The sequence below is a fragment of the Thermobia domestica genome, chromosome 10 (assembly GCF_964235325.1).
Source record: "Thermobia domestica chromosome 10, izTheDome1.hap1.1, whole genome shotgun sequence".
Lineage (NCBI taxonomy): Eukaryota > Metazoa > Arthropoda > Insecta > Zygentoma > Lepismatidae > Thermobia > Thermobia domestica.
In genome coordinates this window covers 233,366,723-233,384,447 of record NC_137463.1, presented here as the reverse complement: position 1 = coordinate 233,384,447, position 17,725 = coordinate 233,366,723, and the positions used below count along the sequence as shown (strand labels likewise).

The following is a 17,725-nucleotide window of genomic DNA, read 5'->3' as shown; positions in this document are numbered from 1 at the left end:
GAGGCAAATCTCCTTCCCCGAAACATTCTTTTTAGGTCTGTAAGTAGGTAGTAGTCGCCAGGAACCAGTTCCAGAGAGTATGGTGGATGGACAAGCAATTCAAAGTGCAATTTTGCCATTGTTGCGATCGAATTTTGACACATTGCAATGTCATGGTGAAAGAGCACTATTTTCCTCTTCATTTGAGGTCGTTTTTTCGCAATTTCTTCCTTCAAATGCACCAATAATGCTATATAATATTCATTATTGATGGTTCTTCCTTTCTCAAGGCAATCGATCAATAAAGTACCGTGCGCATCTTAAAATACGCAAGTCAAAACCTTACCTAATGTCTGCCAATTTGACTGGAGTGTAATGATGCATCCATGTTTCATCCATTGTCACATACCACATGAAAAATCCTTTTTATTTCAAATACAGCTTCAAACAACATTCAGAATAGTCGACGCGTTGTTGTTTTTGGTCAACCATGAGCAAACGTGGTACCCACTTCGAACAGAGCTTTCGCATGGACAAATGTTCATGCAAAATGGTGAACACACTGTCTTTTGATATCTTTAAGGTGTCAGCTATCTCACACAACTTTATTTTGCGGTTGGCTACAACTATTTGTGATTTTTGTTTGTTTGTTTTCTGGAACAACTGCCGATTTTGGGTGACTAGAGCGTTCATCATCATCGGTGTTTGTACGGCCGCGTTTACATTCAGCAAATCACTTGTCTACCATTCGTCTCATGGAATAAGAGTCCAAATAATACTTGTCAAGCCATTGCTTTAGTTGAACGGTGTTTTTCCGCATTAAAAAAGAATGCTTTATCAACACTCGAAATTAAGATTTTTTCATTATTTTGAAAATTATTTTGAAAAGTTGCGTCACTGAAATCACTGTAACATTTTATGATCTCAGATTGTTGTGAAATTGTGAAACGGATCATTTGAAGGTTAGTACGAAGGTATCACCATGTTGGGTTGATATAATTTTTCTTTCGTATATTGGTCAACTGGCAGCAGCAATCTCAGGTAAAACTTAATGTAAGGAAAGAGCATTATCAAAAAGGATAGTTGTTTGAAAGTAAAGTTTCCAACTTTATATGTGAGACACGGTGGCTCAGTTGTAGAGCGCTTACCTCGTGTGTGAGGTCCCTGGTTCGATCTCCGACCAAGTAGTTTGTGGTGGACAGCATCATGTCCATGGAATTTCTCGGGATACTCTCGTTTTCTCCCTTTTTCTCATGCCACCGAGTCTTTCATCATCATTCACTTGCTTTAATCATCCGTCTTCCTTAGCCTAAAGGGCATAATCGCGGGACGTTAAACTGAAATATTTCATTTCATTTTTTTCCAACTTTATATTTTCTTATTTGTGTTTATATGGGAAATAATTACTTGCACTTTGTAGTAGACATAATACTAAAATACACATTAAATGCTGATTATTTAATACTGAATGCTTCAAATTAATATACACGTTCTTTAAAACAGAATATCTCATTGGTTAAAGCAGATAGGTGTGCAGTTTATGTGGTTTTATGTTCCTTATGGACGTAAATGCTTTTTGATCATAAAGATACGTACTATCTTCAGTCGTGTGGGACATCATCCCAGTTTAATCTCGCTGTGAAGGGCTTTCTCCATTAAAAATAAGGGGCCGAAGAAAAAATGCCGCGGAGTACCCACCTTGATCTTCCGATTTAAACCTCCTAAATCTTTCTTTGATAAATTGTAGGGAACACAGTGTACTCCGAAAATCCACAAACACTGGAAAATCGGAGAGAGCAAATTAAGCGTGCGTATGATGTTATACCATTGGAAACACTGCAACCGAATCTCGCTTTGCTTCTTGTCGTTATCGACGATGTATTGCGGCGAAAGTTACTCATTTTAAACAGTTACGTTCTTAAAGTACACAATACTAGAGAAATTATATACTTGTCTCCTCTGATTAGTGATATATTCTGTTTTATCTAGTGTAAACAATACTTTGAATCACCCTTAGAATAAGTATATATGTATTTATTTTTTCAGTGTATTCTATCTACTCTTCTGGCAGAATGTTTGAATGGAATACGACATATATAAACGTTGGAAAGATACCGCAAGAATGAAAAGATAAATGCAATACTAACAAAATAAACTGTTGAGAGACCAGATTAGTGGAAGCTGTTGATCACAAATGCGTGAAACCACGCAAAAGAGTCCATCTGCGACCGAGATCGAGGCGCACAACTTCTCCAAGCCTCTGAAAGTAAGTTGTTTATTTTGTATAATTTGAATCTAGCGCATTGTTCCTATGTCTTTAAAAATCGTAGTTCTTGTGTGATATTTCGTGGTAGTCTTGCAGTTCATCCTCAGGCTAAATTGGTTGCTTCTTACATTGTTAATTCCTAAAACTGTTATGCTCTTGTGTACTTGAAAAAGATGGATAAACTTGAGAATATAAATAATACAACAGAGAGTTAAATAGCAATCTTTGATAACCGTGAGGGTAGTGCGTAGGCCAACAGCTTATATTTTTCAATGCACCTTACAAGATTTTACATAAATAACTAATCAGTTTCATTATGTTTAAACCTGATTCTAGCGAACAATATCTTCTTGCTCGCGAGAAACAGTCACTCCATTATTTGTTTCTGTAACCGTTAAATACATATACATATTGTGCGAATGTGCGGTATAGTGACAATGTACATACTTAAATCTTTACATTAGACGGCACAATAAGAAGTTTGTCCTTAGTGTTCAGTATGAGCTTATTACAGATAAACAGTATATTCACTATAAATCCAAATTTATATTAATTACCAAAACATATATGAAAAATTTCTTTCTATGAGCTATGTCTTGGAATCAGATTTAAAGGAAAGATATTAATTATTATTCGTTCAAAAAATGTAGTGTGAATGGATATCCCGTATCCATTTATCAAATTGGTAGTTAAAGGAATTAAGGATTTAGGAGACCTGAAGTTAAAACTGTTAAAAAGTTAAAAAAGTCCAGGCTGAGTTTTGGGTACTACCTGTGTTCCCCAAATTGACAACTGCATGAATAAGATTCTGACAGCCACCAAAACTTTGGAGAAAAATATCACTCAAATCAAAAATTATTACGCGGTTTCCTATGAGAAATCAACAAAACTACGAGATAGAGTACAGTCATTCAGAAGATTATACAGATATTGTTTTGTTTATTTGCTCGATCAAATTTTTAGCCTCCTTTTTCAGTACTGAAATTATATGAAACGTGGAAGTACAGTTTAAGGTGCAGTTCGACAACCGGTAATCAAAGCCGGGACCACGAGCATCAAAGGCTCGTGCATTAGTCTCTAGACCAGCGGGGAGGACGTTATAGATATGACGAAAAGAAACTTGATATTGCGTGTCTTAGAGATTCAATACAAAACACTCAGTTTCAGGTTTTTCGGAATGTCTTGAAAGAAACATAACACAATTTAGTAGATTACAGAATTTTATTTAAGCATACATTACACTAGTAATTAAGATGCGCTATAAGCTATAATAAGTACTTTGAGAAGTGAAATTCAAAGATTGTTTTTTGAAAATCTGTGTATACTCATAATCAACCAGAATAGCGGGAAACTAGAATTAAAAAAACAAATTAAATTCAATGATTGCTGGCACAGTAAAAAACACTAATGGCAACCTTCTCTTTCGCAACAAAGGAACGCACAACTTAACTTTGAACGTTTCGCAGGGAGCCATCCGCCATTTACGTGAATCTTAGAAATAGGTCGTCCATCATTACTTCATATTTCTTTGATGTTTTTATTTCTATTTTACTTTTTTCTTTGAGAATTGTAACGCGCCCATAATGATTCCGGAGAGAAAGAAAAAACATATAAACGAACAGACTTAACCTTCCTCAATAGGGCGCTTTGGGCAGAGATCTTCCCAAGTAACTGGTGGGCGATCAGCTCAGCTCAAACCTATTATAAACTCTTACCTTATCAGTACCAAATCAGCAGGACTTTCACCCTCTTAATAGCTTAAGAACATTATTATCTAGTTAAGTCAATAGGAGAAAAAAGACATATATAACAAGAAATAATAACACAATCCTTTTCAATTGAACAACTTTATTACGAAAAGGAAACAACAACAATCAGTATATTTTTAAAAAATCATTAAAAAATAGCAAGAAAATAGAATATAACGCCAATCGACTAGAATTTTATTTTTCTTTTATTTGAAAGTCTAGTATGCAAATATTTTTTAATTAATACAACTATCACTTCTTTCTCCTTTAGAAAATTGAAACCAAGAATATCATTGAGAATCGAAATTTAACTAGGGATTCAAATCTAATTCTACCTATTAGCAACAATATAATCTTAATTTAAAAATATACTAGTAACTGTTCCTTATTTTTTTTTTTTGGGGGGGGGGGGAGATGCCCTACGCTTGTTCTCACTTTCAGATAAATAATATTTTTGCGACTTTATTAAACAATTAGAAGTAACACATCTTTAGACAATTTCAATGGTTAAGTCGTATTTTCATATGTTTAGCGAGATTGGATCGTTCCCGTTACACAAACACACAAGAAATCAAGAATAATTGTAATAATTTTTACTCAGCATTTAAATAATATTTTCAACTGCAACACAATTCTCTCTTCCTTCTTTAGCTGAAAAAAAAAAAAAAAAAAAAAAAAAAACTAGGATCGAGCTGAGCATTGGTTTATTAGATAATTGGGTCAACGTATTACGATTTTAATGTCAAAATTCAAGCATTAACGGTCGTTATTCTAATTTGAGAAAACAAACTAATTGACAACCGGACAGCTAGAAGAACAATTTCTCTGAACATTGACAATTACACACAATAAAATTGTTATAATGCTCACCTTTCAGAATCCGGTTAATTGTCTTACCCAACTGTTATCTTGGACTCACCTCCTAGGTGGAAATATGACTATGACTGACTTCAGCAACCAAAACTAGCCAAGTTGTAAGCCAGGGGCGTCATTTAGGGGGGCAGGAGGGGGCAATTGCCCCCCCCCCCAAGAGTTTGAGGAATACATATACATTAATAGATTGCTTACTAATATACTAGTACAAAACTTTAAACTCCTATGTCGGTGGTGCTCTTGCCAATCCAACTAGAACCACCAGTACCAATGTTTCAAGGTACTAGAACCCGATTTCCTGATTAAAGAAGTACACATACAATGAATTGATCTATGGATTCATCAAGTATGTTACCATTCCAGCTTAGGATGTTATTAATTGAAAGGAAAAACAAATAGCTAATACACAATAACTCACTGAGCACGTAACAGTTTCAACACAATAACTGTGTTTTCATCAGACTTGAACTTCTGGCTGCTTGGGACTTGGTCATCACTTATATATTCTCCGGAGATCAACTTTTAATTAGGCTCATATATTCTCCGGGCCAAGGTTCTAGATTGCTGGTCCGCTTTCCCATTGAGCAGTAATAAAGACAGAAGACAACGTGCCCTGCGGGCTCTAACCCGCCTTCACTCGCTAAGACTCGCTCGGCAATACTGTGTCAATTAAACGTATATACTTTAGTACAAAAAGAAACCAACCCAGCTACTAACCTACATGGGGGAACAGTAATCTAGATCCTTCCCATTCTCCGGAGATCAACTTTTAATTAGGCTCCGCCCCTTCATTAAAAAGTAACACTTGTGTGGCTTTCACTTTTTAGCTGCACACGTGCCCATTTAAAAGTTTACTTTTTTCGCTGGATACATTCTGTCCTCTAATTATCTTTATTTTCCTCATTATTTTTTTCTTTTTCTTTCTTCCTTTTCATTTCTTCTTCTTTAAGCAGAATCTTCTCCCGCTCTTTATTTATCGAGAATTCTGCATTCCAATTTATCACCTTGTGTCCTGGCTTCCTTCCATTTTCTCACCAAAGTTCTGTTCTCTACTTCTATGACCTCTGCTCCTTCCCACCCTATCCTGTGGTTTCTCTCTTTGTGATGCTTGTATATCGCTTTGTTGTCCCTTTTCAATCTTACATCATCCTAGTGCTGTTTTATCCTTTCTTGCATTTTCTTTTTTGTTTTTCCTATGTAAATTTTGTTACACTCCGCGCATCCTACTCTATATATTACTCCCCTTTGATCTTTGTCCGCTATTGCTTTTCTCTTGGTTCTTCTGACTAGTTCAATTATTCTGCTTCCTCCTTTCCTATACGTCCTAATTCCTGCTTTCCTAAGCATTCTCTTTATCTTCTATGTTTCTTTGCCTAGGCTTTCTATTCCAAACCATTTTTTGTTCTTGTCTTCTTCCTCTTTCTTTCTCTCTCTTGTTTCTTGTGACCCTATTCTCCTTGTTGTATCAATTTCTCCTTAGTTGTGTCCAGAACTTCTTTAAATCTGTTTTCCTCTGTTCTTAATTTGTGTTTAGGTCTCCTGTTCTTTCTTCCATGCTTTTTTGAAATTCTTCTTTGTGGCAATCACTTCGTTTGTGGCAATACACTCCCGCTGCACACTCTTTTTGGTACCAGGATGTAAAAAACTCTCTTCCTTCCGACTTCATTTTCATATCTAAATAGTTTATCTCCTTGTCTATTCCTATTTCATTTTCTAGTCTTATCCCTTTCTTTTCATCTTCCACGTCTCTTATGAATTTCTCCAGCTGCCTTTTCGTTCCCTTCAAGTAAAAGCCACACAAGTGTTACTTTTAAAAAAGGGGTGGAAATAATATTTAAAAAAGAAATATTATTTCCTTATTTTAAATTGTTGCTTTAGTTTGGCAGGTCACAGAATATAACTTCAGTCACAGATTATTCCTCCAATGCAGAGGGAAAAAAGGGAATTTTGAAACAGCGTTACCATCTTGTACAGCACAAAATTCTCAGCTTTTACAGAGTACCGAATATCTTGGTAAGTACTTGACTTATCGATCTCAAATAAACGCGACAATACTCCTTAGGACATACTGATTTGCTCTATGAATTTTAAACCATAGTGTACTAGGGACCTTTTCCAAGTTATTGAACTATTTCCAAACTCAACTTTTCTCTCTTCTATTGTGGCAACACTGTTTAACTGATCCTTCTAAACTTGAAGTCAGTTTAAAGAGTTATTGCCAGTATTTAATTTAATGTGGATAAATAGTTACTACTTCATTCCTTGTGTGTGTTAAAGGCGTTTAAATTTGACACACGTTTATCGTTATTTCTCAAAAAGTATGTAACACTGATCTGCGAGTGTCATCTCTTTCGTCTTTGTTTTCATTGCTGATTCAAATTATGAAATTAAATTTAGGTCATTCCATTTAAAAAATCATAACTTTATATTGGGTTGGCAACACTTTCACCTGGTGATGGTACCCAATATACGAATAGATGTCCCCCTACCTGTAGTTTCTTTGTGCAAAGTTTCGCTTCTCTCTCTCTCTTGGTTCCTCTGTTATAAAGCTGGGACATTATAAATGGTGCACCCGGTATATATGTGTGTAGGAAACAAAGCATAGAGCAAAGAAGAGAGAAGTGCTCACAGCCCCTACTTCTTTCCCTTGCTGCTGTCCTAGTATGCTGAAGTATTTTACTCTTCTTCTAATCTACAGACAACCTGGCTATCTGGTGAATTCGTAGTTAGAAACATTGATTTCAGATGTTCAGAATAAATTGTAGGCCAGAGAAAGAAAAAAACTCTGTTTCTAGCTCTCTGTAGCTTTCACGTTCTATCGTGTATTCACTGTCCAAAGTTAGGTTTTATTTCGTATACTAATATCTTCTTTAATCTCCTTATTGCTGAAGTAATATTCAAATCCAATCCAGATTCTTCTTCAATAAATGTCAAACAATTAAAAATATACTGACCCATGGCCGTATAGCAAAATATAAATATATATAACAAAATAACAAGTTAGTACATCTACATATTATAGTAATACTGCCGTATGTCACTGTGTGGTACCTAACTAATCCTTTAAATTAATATAATAATTTAATTAATTAAATCGCAGTAGTCTACAGAATCAAATTTACATTTTGATAGTCAAATGTGCACGCATCTGCATATCAAAATGAAGATGAACAACAGAGGAAACTCTGCTGTTCACACCGCGTAATAGAGGATCTGTTGAATTAGCTATATTGAACTGTCACTTTTTATCAATGATATCAATTTAGCCTATTATTGCTAAATCTAGCCTATTTGGAGAGGCATTTAGCCATACAAATTTACGAAATGCTTCTATAGCCTCAAATATAGGTTATTTTTTGAAAAGCTTTTGCCATTTTTGTCTTTTTTTTTATTAGCCGTTAAATTAATTGTAAAAATTGTTTTTCTTTCAAAATAAACTATTTAAAAAAAAAAACATTAGCCTATTTGTCATTACATATCGTCGTATTAATTGATTTCTCTAGACAGAGGGTATTTTATTACGCAACAAGCATTTTTTTTTTTTTTTTTTTATTCTTCTCGCTCCCCACCCACAGATTTACAAATTTTCACATTTCATTACAAGAATGAAGGTTTTCTAATACAAATTTAGAAGCTGTTCGTTTCTTCAAGCTACAAAGATTGTTTTTCTTTACTAAGGAAACAAATAGGATATCTAATTAGCTTCAAACCCCTCAATGTAATCATGATGATTCGTGTGAATGTACGGAGAATAAGAAGTGTTTATAATAACTACAGTATGACCTGCCGAAAGAAGTACTACTGAAAATTCGGACAATGGCAGGCTACATAAACACAACGAATCCACAATCCAACGATGGTGCATCCAGTTGCAGCGCCTCGGATAGCTGCGATGTCATCGATGATGACTTATTTCAATTAAACTCATAATATGGCTGTTGATTTTTACAAGTCAGTTGAGTCGATGGATTTAGTCATGTATGTTTCTTGTTAGTCTTCTGCGAATAAAATTCCATATTTCATTTTTTTACTATCTCACTTATAATCCTACACACAAAAAGGGAGTTTAAAATCTACAATGTGGATTATAGGTTAGCAGTTCAAAATCTAGCCATTTTTTGCATAAAAAACTTATTTCTGAAGACCGTCAAGCCTATTTTCTCCAGAGGTTCTTGGCAACACTGCTTTTTATCACCGTATATACATTGAAAATGAATATATAACCAGTGGAAAGCGGTTATTATTTGTTAACAAAATGTTCACCATCCTCTTAGGTATTGTGGACACCAATATCATCTCTCTATGACTTACATTACCAAGATATGGTTCCTTAAACCTCCCGAAATCGGAACTTTTTTTTTCCAATATCTTGGGAACTGGAAGTCGTAGAGAGATGATATTGGTGTTGATCAATATCTACGAGAACGCTGAACATTTGAGTACCAGATAGTGACTGGTGGCCACTGACTAACTGGCCAGTGGGCAAATCACACAATTTTGCAGACAGAATTTTAAAGTGCTCATGAGCAGGGAATCAAATCTTTTCTTAGATCTTCGTCGTTTAAGATTAAATTTAGGGGGAAATATATTTTTTGTGTGGATCCTAAGATGAAGTTCTGCTTTATGTCTTTGTATATCAAAATTGGCCTTATATCTAATATACCGTATTATAATATTGATCATTTCATTATTCTGAAAATTCCTGATAAAATGTAAGAAATGTGTCCAAAAGTATCAGTATCGGCCTCTTCAGTATCGGTATCGGGTATCGGTGAAAAAGTGGTATCGGTACATCCGTAGTATGCACATAAACGAAAATATCCTTAGAAATTAGTCACTTCTCATATTAAAATTTAAATAACAATATACTTTCTCTTCTGTGTTCGCTTTTGATAATACAGGAAAAATTCATTTAGAAGCTCGCTTGCAGATTTTTTTTTTGGTCATATTTAATACACCTGAGAGGTCTTCCAGTAGGCCACATACGAAGCCAAATATTTGCAGGATACTGACAGAACTATGGAAAGCTTCGACATTGGGTATTGCGTTTGTACACTTCTACTCACAAGTACTGAAACTGCTTCCAGAAGTCCAGGAAGTAAAGCTATATCTTCATGGGCGCCCAAAGAAAATTTTCTGGGGGGTGACATCCCTGGGTGCTATAGGTATTGTTTATTTGTATTAAGAAAATCTTAAGAAATTTTAATACATTATCGTGAGCTACGGTTGGCGTTGAGGCTCGGGCCCTCTTCCCCCCCTTGAGGCGCCCATGTATATCTTTACGTGGGTCGGACCTTCTTAAAAGGTGAATCTGTTTATTTTCGATTCTGTTACAGAGCAGCATGTGTATTATCTAATAGAAATAGGTCATTTGGACATTGCCTCCAAATAAATATTCAGTTGGCATTAGAAAACGATCGAATATTATTAAGTTTGTCCCGAGATGGCTTGCTCACTTGGTAGTGATTATGGTTCGTTATTTGTAACTGCGATGAGTGTAAATAGTGTGGGTCTATGGCGTAAAAGTTACAAGTGCATAAGAGCACGAACGAACTTGTGGTAGGTGGTCACAAATAGCCCGAAGCTATCTAACCGATTCAGCGCAGGAGCGCAACAGTGGAACACGAGCAACAGCGATGGGGTGCGCTCGAAGGGAGCAGGCGCGTCAGCAATGGTGTAAATACGCATAACGAAACGAGATCATTTACAACGACTTACTATAAGTCATAGTACCGGCTCCGAAACCGTTGATGGGCGAGATACTAAATGCCATCCAAACGCTCATAATATGTGACAAAAAAAGTCAAAAATCTGACATACTACATGATACAATATTCAAGCATGTGGAAAGTATACTGTCAACAAAACAGTAACAAACGGAGGGAGTTAATAGGTAGCCATGCGCGAATGAATTCGTTAAAGAATATTAAAATGTTAATTTGCGGATGTTCCTAGAGGTGGAAATTGTATTGGATTCATACAGGAACATGTATTGCATTAAATTGTGTAATATAAAGAAAATATGATATAGATACATCAGTCTGGGAGAATTAAATACATGAAAGTAGCTGTTAAGTTAAACTTGAATACAGTAGTGGAATTTATTTAATATTTGTATCGCAGAAAAGCAGAGGAACGACAAGCAAAGGTGCAAAATTTCTTATTTGTTTTTATTGGTGCGTAGGATTGTTATTAATTGTGAAATAACGTAAATATAATACATCACATAATAAGTTCGTAGGATTACTAATGAAACTACAACTTTTTGGCAAAATTCGAGAGTGATATATTCATTCCAACGCTTCCCTAACATTTCGATGTTTTTTTTTATAGAACGATTTTCTTTGGCGTCAAAGTAAACTTCAGTTTCGGCAATCACATCTATGTTTGAGGCAAATCTCCTTCCCCGAAACATTCTTTTTAGGTCTGTAAGTAGGTAGTAGTCGCCAGGAACCAGTTCCAGAGAGTATGGTGGATGGACAAGCAATTCAAAGTGCAATTTTGCCATTGTTGCGATCGAATTTTGACACATTGCAATGTCATGGTGAAAGAGCACTATTTTCCTCTTCATTTGAGGTCGTTTTTTCGCAATTTCTTCCTTCAAATGCACCAATAATGCTATATAATATTCATTATTGATGGTTCTTCCTTTCTCAAGGCAATCGATCAATAAAGTACCGTGCGCATCTTAAAATACGCAAGTCAAAACCTTACCTAATGTCTGCCAATTTGACTGGAGTGTAATGATGCATCCATGTTTCATCCATTGTCACATACCACATGAAAAATCCTTTTTATTTCAAATACAGCTTCAAACAACATTCAGAATAGTCGACGCGTTGTTGTTTTTGGTCAACCATGAGCAAACGTGGTACCCACTTCGAACAGAGCTTTCGCATGGACAAATGTTCATGCAAAATGGTGAACACACTGTCTTTTGATATCTTTAAGGTGTCAGCTATCTCACACAACTTTATTTTGCGGTTGGCTACAACTATTTGTGATTTTTGTTTGTTTGTTTTCTGGAACAACTGCCGATTTTGGGTGACTAGAGCGTTCATCATCATCGGTGTTTGTACGGCCGCGTTTACATTCAGCAAATCACTTGTCTACCATTCGTCTCATGGAATAAGAGTCCAAATAATACTTGTCAAGCCATTGCTTTAGTTGAACGGTGTTTTTCCGCATTAAAAAAGAATGCTTTATCAACACTCGAAATTAAGATTTTTTCATTATTTTGAAAATTATTTTGAAAAGTTGCGTCACTGAAATCACTGTAACATTTTATGATCTCAGATTGTTGTGAAATTGTGAAACGGATCATTTGAAGGTTAGTACGAAGGTATCACCATGTTGGGTTGATATAATTTTTCTTTCGTATATTGGTCAACTGGCAGCAGCAATCTCAGGTAAAACTTAATGTAAGGAAAGAGCATTATCAAAAAGGATAGTTGTTTGAAAGTAAAGTTTCCAACTTTATATGTGAGACACGGTGGCTCAGTTGTAGAGCGCTTACCTCGTGTGTGAGGTCCCTGGTTCGATCTCCGACCAAGTAAGTTTGTGGTGGACAGCATCATGTCCATGGAATTTCTCGGGATACTCTCGTTTTCTCCCTTTTTCTCATGCCACCGAGTCTTTCATCATCATTCACTTGCTTTAATCATCCGTCTTCCTTAGCCTAAAGGGCATAATCGCGGGACGTTAAACTGAAATATTTCATTTCATTTTTTTCCAACTTTATATTTTCTTATTTGTGTTTATATGGGAAATAATTACTTGCACTTTGTAGTAGACATAATACTAAAATACACATTAAATGCTGATTATTTAATACTGAATGCTTCAAATTAATATACACGTTCTTTAAAACAGAATATCTCATTGGTTAAAGCAGATAGGTGTGCAGTTTATGTGGTTTTATGTTCCTTATGGACGTAAATGCTTTTTGATCATAAAGATACGTACTATCTTCAGTCGTGTGGGACATCATCCCAGTTTAATCTCGCTGTGAAGGGCTTTCTCCATTAAAAATAAGGGGCCGAAGAAAAAATGCCGCGGAGTACCCACCTTGATCTTCCGATTTAAACCTCCTAAATCTTTCTTTGATAAATTGTAGGGAACACAGTGTACTCCGAAAATCCACAAACACTGGAAAATCGGAGAGAGCAAATTAAGCGTGCGTATGATGTTATACCATTGGAAACACTGCAACCGAATCTCGCTTTGCTTCTTGTCGTTATCGACGATGTATTGCGGCGAAAGTTACTCATTTTAAACAGTTACGTTCTTAAAGTACACAATACTAGAGAAATTATATACTTGTCTCCTCTGATTAGTGATATATTCTGTTTTATCTAGTGTAAACAATACTTTGAATCACCCTTAGAATAAGTATATATGTATTTATTTTTTCAGTGTATTCTATCTACTCTTCTGGCAGAATGTTTGAATGGAATACGACATATATAAACGTTGGAAAGATACCGCAAGAATGAAAAGATAAATGCAATACTAACAAAATAAACTGTTGAGAGACCAGATTAGTGGAAGCTGTTGATCACAAATGCGTGAAACCACGCAAAAGAGTCCATCTGCGACCGAGATCGAGGCGCACAACTTCTCCAAGCCTCTGAAAGTAAGTTGTTTATTTTGTATAATTTGAATCTAGCGCATTGTTCCTATGTCTTTAAAAATCGTAGTTCTTGTGTGATATTTCGTGGTAGTCTTGCAGTTCATCCTCAGGCTAAATTGGTTGCTTCTTACATTGTTAATTCCTAAAACTGTTATGCTCTTGTGTACTTGAAAAAGATGGATAAACTTGAGAATATAAATAATACAACAGAGAGTTAAATAGCAATCTTTGATAACCGTGAGGGTAGTGCGTAGGCCAACAGCTTATATTTTTCAATGCACCTTACAAGATTTTACATAAATAACTAATCAGTTTCATTATGTTTAAACCTGATTCTAGCGAACAATATCTTCTTGCTCGCGAGAAACAGTCACTCCATTATTTGTTTCTGTAACCGTTAAATACATATACATATTGTGCGAATGTGCGGTATAGTGACAATGTACATACTTAAATCTTTACATTAGACGGCACAATAAGAAGTTTGTCCTTAGTGTTCAGTATGAGCTTATTACAGATAAACAGTATATTCACTATAAATCCAAATTTATATTAATTACCAAAACATATATGAAAAATTTCTTTCTATGAGCTATGTCTTGGAATCAGATTTAAAGGAAAGATATTAATTATTATTCGTTCAAAAAATGTAGTGTGAATGGATATCCCGTATCCATTTATCAAATTGGTAGTTAAAGGAATTAAGGATTTAGGAGACCTGAAGTTAAAACTGTTAAAAAGTTAAAAAAGTCCAGGCTGAGTTTTGGGTACTACCTGTGTTCCCCAAATTGACAACTGCATGAATAAGATTCTGACAGCCACCAAAACTTTGGAGAAAAATATCACTCAAATCAAAAATTATTACGCGGTTTCCTATGAGAAATCAACAAAACTACGAGATAGAGTACAGTCATTCAGAAGATTATACAGATATTGTTTTGTTTATTTGCTCGATCAAATTTTTAGCCTCCTTTTTCAGTACTGAAATTATATGAAACGTGGAAGTACAGTTTAAGGTGCAGTTCGACAACCGGTAATCAAAGCCGGGACCACGAGCATCAAAGGCTCGTGCATTAGTCTCTAGACCAGCGGGGAGGACGTTATAGATATGACGAAAAGAAACTTGATATTGCGTGTCTTAGAGATTCAATACAAAACACTCAGTTTCAGGTTTTTCGGAATGTCTTGAAAGAAACATAACACAATTTAGTAGATTACAGAATTTTATTTAAGCATACATTACACTAGTAATTAAGATGCGCTATAAGCTATAATAAGTACTTTGAGAAGTGAAATTCAAAGATTGTTTTTTGAAAATCTGTGTATACTCATAATCAACCAGAATAGCGGGAAACTAGAATTAAAAAAACAAATTAAATTCAATGATTGCTGGCACAGTAAAAAACACTAATGGCAACCTTCTCTTTCGCAACAAAGGAACGCACAACTTAACTTTGAACGTTTCGCAGGGAGCCATCCGCCATTTACGTGAATCTTAGAAATAGGTCGTCCATCATTACTTCATATTTCTTTGATGTTTTTATTTCTATTTTACTTTTTTCTTTGAGAATTGTAACGCGCCCATAATGATTCCGGAGAGAAAGAAAAAACATATAAACGAACAGACTTAACCTTCCTCAATAGGGCGCTTTGGGCAGAGATCTTCCCAAGTAACTGGTGGGCGATCAGCTCAGCTCAAACCTATTATAAACTCTTACCTTATCAGTACCAAATCAGCAGGACTTTCACCCTCTTAATAGCTTAAGAACATTATTATCTAGTTAAGTCAATAGGAGAAAAAAGACATATATAACAAGAAATAATAACACAATCCTTTTCAATTGAACAACTTTATTACGAAAAGGAAACAACAACAATCAGTATATTTTTAAAAAATCATTAAAAAATAGCAAGAAAATAGAATATAACGCCAATCGACTAGAATTTTATTTTTCTTTTATTTGAAAGTCTAGTATGCAAATATTTTTTAATTAATACAACTATCACTTCTTTCTCCTTTAGAAAATTGAAACCAAGAATATCATTGAGAATCGAAATTTAACTAGGGATTCAAATCTAATTCTACCTATTAGCAACAATATAATCTTAATTTAAAAATATACTAGTAACTGTTCCTTATTTTTTTTTTTGGGGGGGGGGAGATGCCCTACGCTTGTTCTCACTTTCAGATAAATAATATTTTTGCGACTTTATTAAACAATTAGAAGTAACACATCTTTAGACAATTTCAATGGTTAAGTCGTATTTTCATATGTTTAGCGAGATTGGATCGTTCCCGTTACACAAACACACAAGAAATCAAGAATAATTGTAATAATTTTTACTCAGCATTTAAATAATATTTTCAACTGCAACACAATTCTCTCTTCCTTCTTTAGCTGAAAAAAAAAAAAAAAAAAAAAAAAACTAGGATCGAGCTGAGCATTGGTTTATTAGATAATTGGGTCAACGTATTACGATTTTAATGTCAAAATTCAAGCATTAACGGTCGTTATTCTAATTTGAGAAAACAAACTAATTGACAACCGGACAGCTAGAAGAACAATTTCTCTGAACATTGACAATTACACACAATAAAATTGTTATAATGCTCACCTTTCAGAATCCGGTTAATTGTCTTACCCAACTGTTATCTTGGACTCACCTCCTAGGTGGAAATATGACTATGACTGACTTCAGCAACCAAAACTAGCCAAGTTGTAAGCCAGGGGCGTCATTTAGGGGGGCAGGAGGGGGCAATTGCCCCCCCCCAAGAGTTTGAGGAATACATATACATTAATAGATTGCTTACTAATATACTAGTACAAAACTTTAAACTCCTATGTCGGTGGTGCTCTTGCCCCCCCCCCCCAAGCGAAGTCTGAAATGACGCCCCTGTTGTAAGCCTCCAATACACCTCACACTACTATTCTCAAAGAACAATCACGCTGTTTTACGAGCGATAAATAGCGCATAATACAGAAATGCAAAGTGGATTAATCAAATTTACTTCGATTAATTGGCCAATAACCGACCAGTTAATTAAATTACTATTAATATCATTCATTTGCCAACAATATTTCTTTAACCAGACCGGCTAATTGCACTAGCATTCGACTGCGACTATTGAATGATTGTTCACAGAAATTACTCTCTTCTCTCAAAATTACCACTTGAGCATGTGATACAGCACTTAGTTCACAGTTTTCTTCCGCATTTTATAGTACTTTCACGTTCTTCACACACATTTAGTAATTCAGCGAGTGAAAGCAACACGATCGCATGAACACATTGGCACGCAACTTTGGCCGTATACAACGCGATTGAATAGCACACATAACCGTTCATAGTAATAAAAGACAACTACTGATAAAGGTTCGTACAAATACCACTAGATATCGTTGAAACGATGCATCATCAGACAAAGCGTGACGTTAGTTACATACTTTTCACTACAAAAAGGTTTCCTCAATAAATGTTTCTCAATGTTAACAGGATCATGCATTTTTGTATCCGTGTATGAACAACATTGTTTATTTTACAGAACAATACCAATAAACAGTGTTTTGTATAGACACAATGTATTTTAATTGGAAAATATTGAAAAATCAGTAGTGTCTCAGACTTTCGACAATGACATATATTCTGCCGTGCCACCGAATTAGGCACACCTATGTGTTTGAATTTCTCGGATTGTCACGCCCACATATACGTCGCTCTAATTACCCGCATGGGGGCTACAAATAGGTAGGACCTGTGACAAGCGAAATGACAAAAGAACGGGACTTAGACGTGCTCGATTCCTCGTGAGGACACTCGTTCAAAAGAGTGTAAAAGTTTTTTTTTCAGACCAGCCATTCAATTCGCAACATTTATTACCCACAGCTTAAAAAATGGTTCCTATTCATTTTTTTCGTATTACTTTCACAACCGGATAAATTTTGCCATCTGAATCTTACGATAGCCGGATGAGTTTATTTCCTAGATCGAGAAGTAGTCATACTATTTCTGACCGATGGTATGGATACTTGTAGGACTTACACTACATACTCTCCATATTGTAAGTCAAAACAAGCAAAATAAATAAATAAATATATGTACAGTCGGCTACATAAACTGGACACTTTCTTGGGTGATTCGATACGTACCAAGACAAGAAAAATTATGAAAGAAAACAATTATATTTATATGAAGTATTTGCTAGGACCTAATAAATATTAATGTTAA

General features: G+C 35.2%; 1 protein-coding gene across 11 annotated transcripts in view; it reads left to right on the top strand.

The window, feature by feature from the left end:
* LOC145663080 (uncharacterized) overlaps positions 1-17,725 on the top strand; it is an 85,822-nt gene that overhangs the window by 7,902 nt on the left and 60,195 nt on the right. For 6 of the 11 annotated variants that reach the window (XM_081729313.1, XM_081729308.1, XM_081729306.1 and 3 more), the window contains 2 exons: positions 2,026-2,245; positions 13,282-13,501. The exons of 1 other annotated variant lie outside the window; for it this stretch is intronic. In XM_081729313.1, coding sequence (XP_081585439.1) covers positions 13,430-13,501 — 72 coding nt within the window. In that variant the 5' untranslated portion in view covers positions 2,026-2,245; positions 13,282-13,429. Of the gene's footprint in view, positions 1-2,025; positions 2,246-6,726; positions 6,880-13,281; positions 13,502-17,725 lie in introns of those variants that run through there. 4 more of the 11 variants (XM_081729309.1, XM_081729304.1, XM_081729310.1 and 1 more) reach the window with 3 other exon arrangements.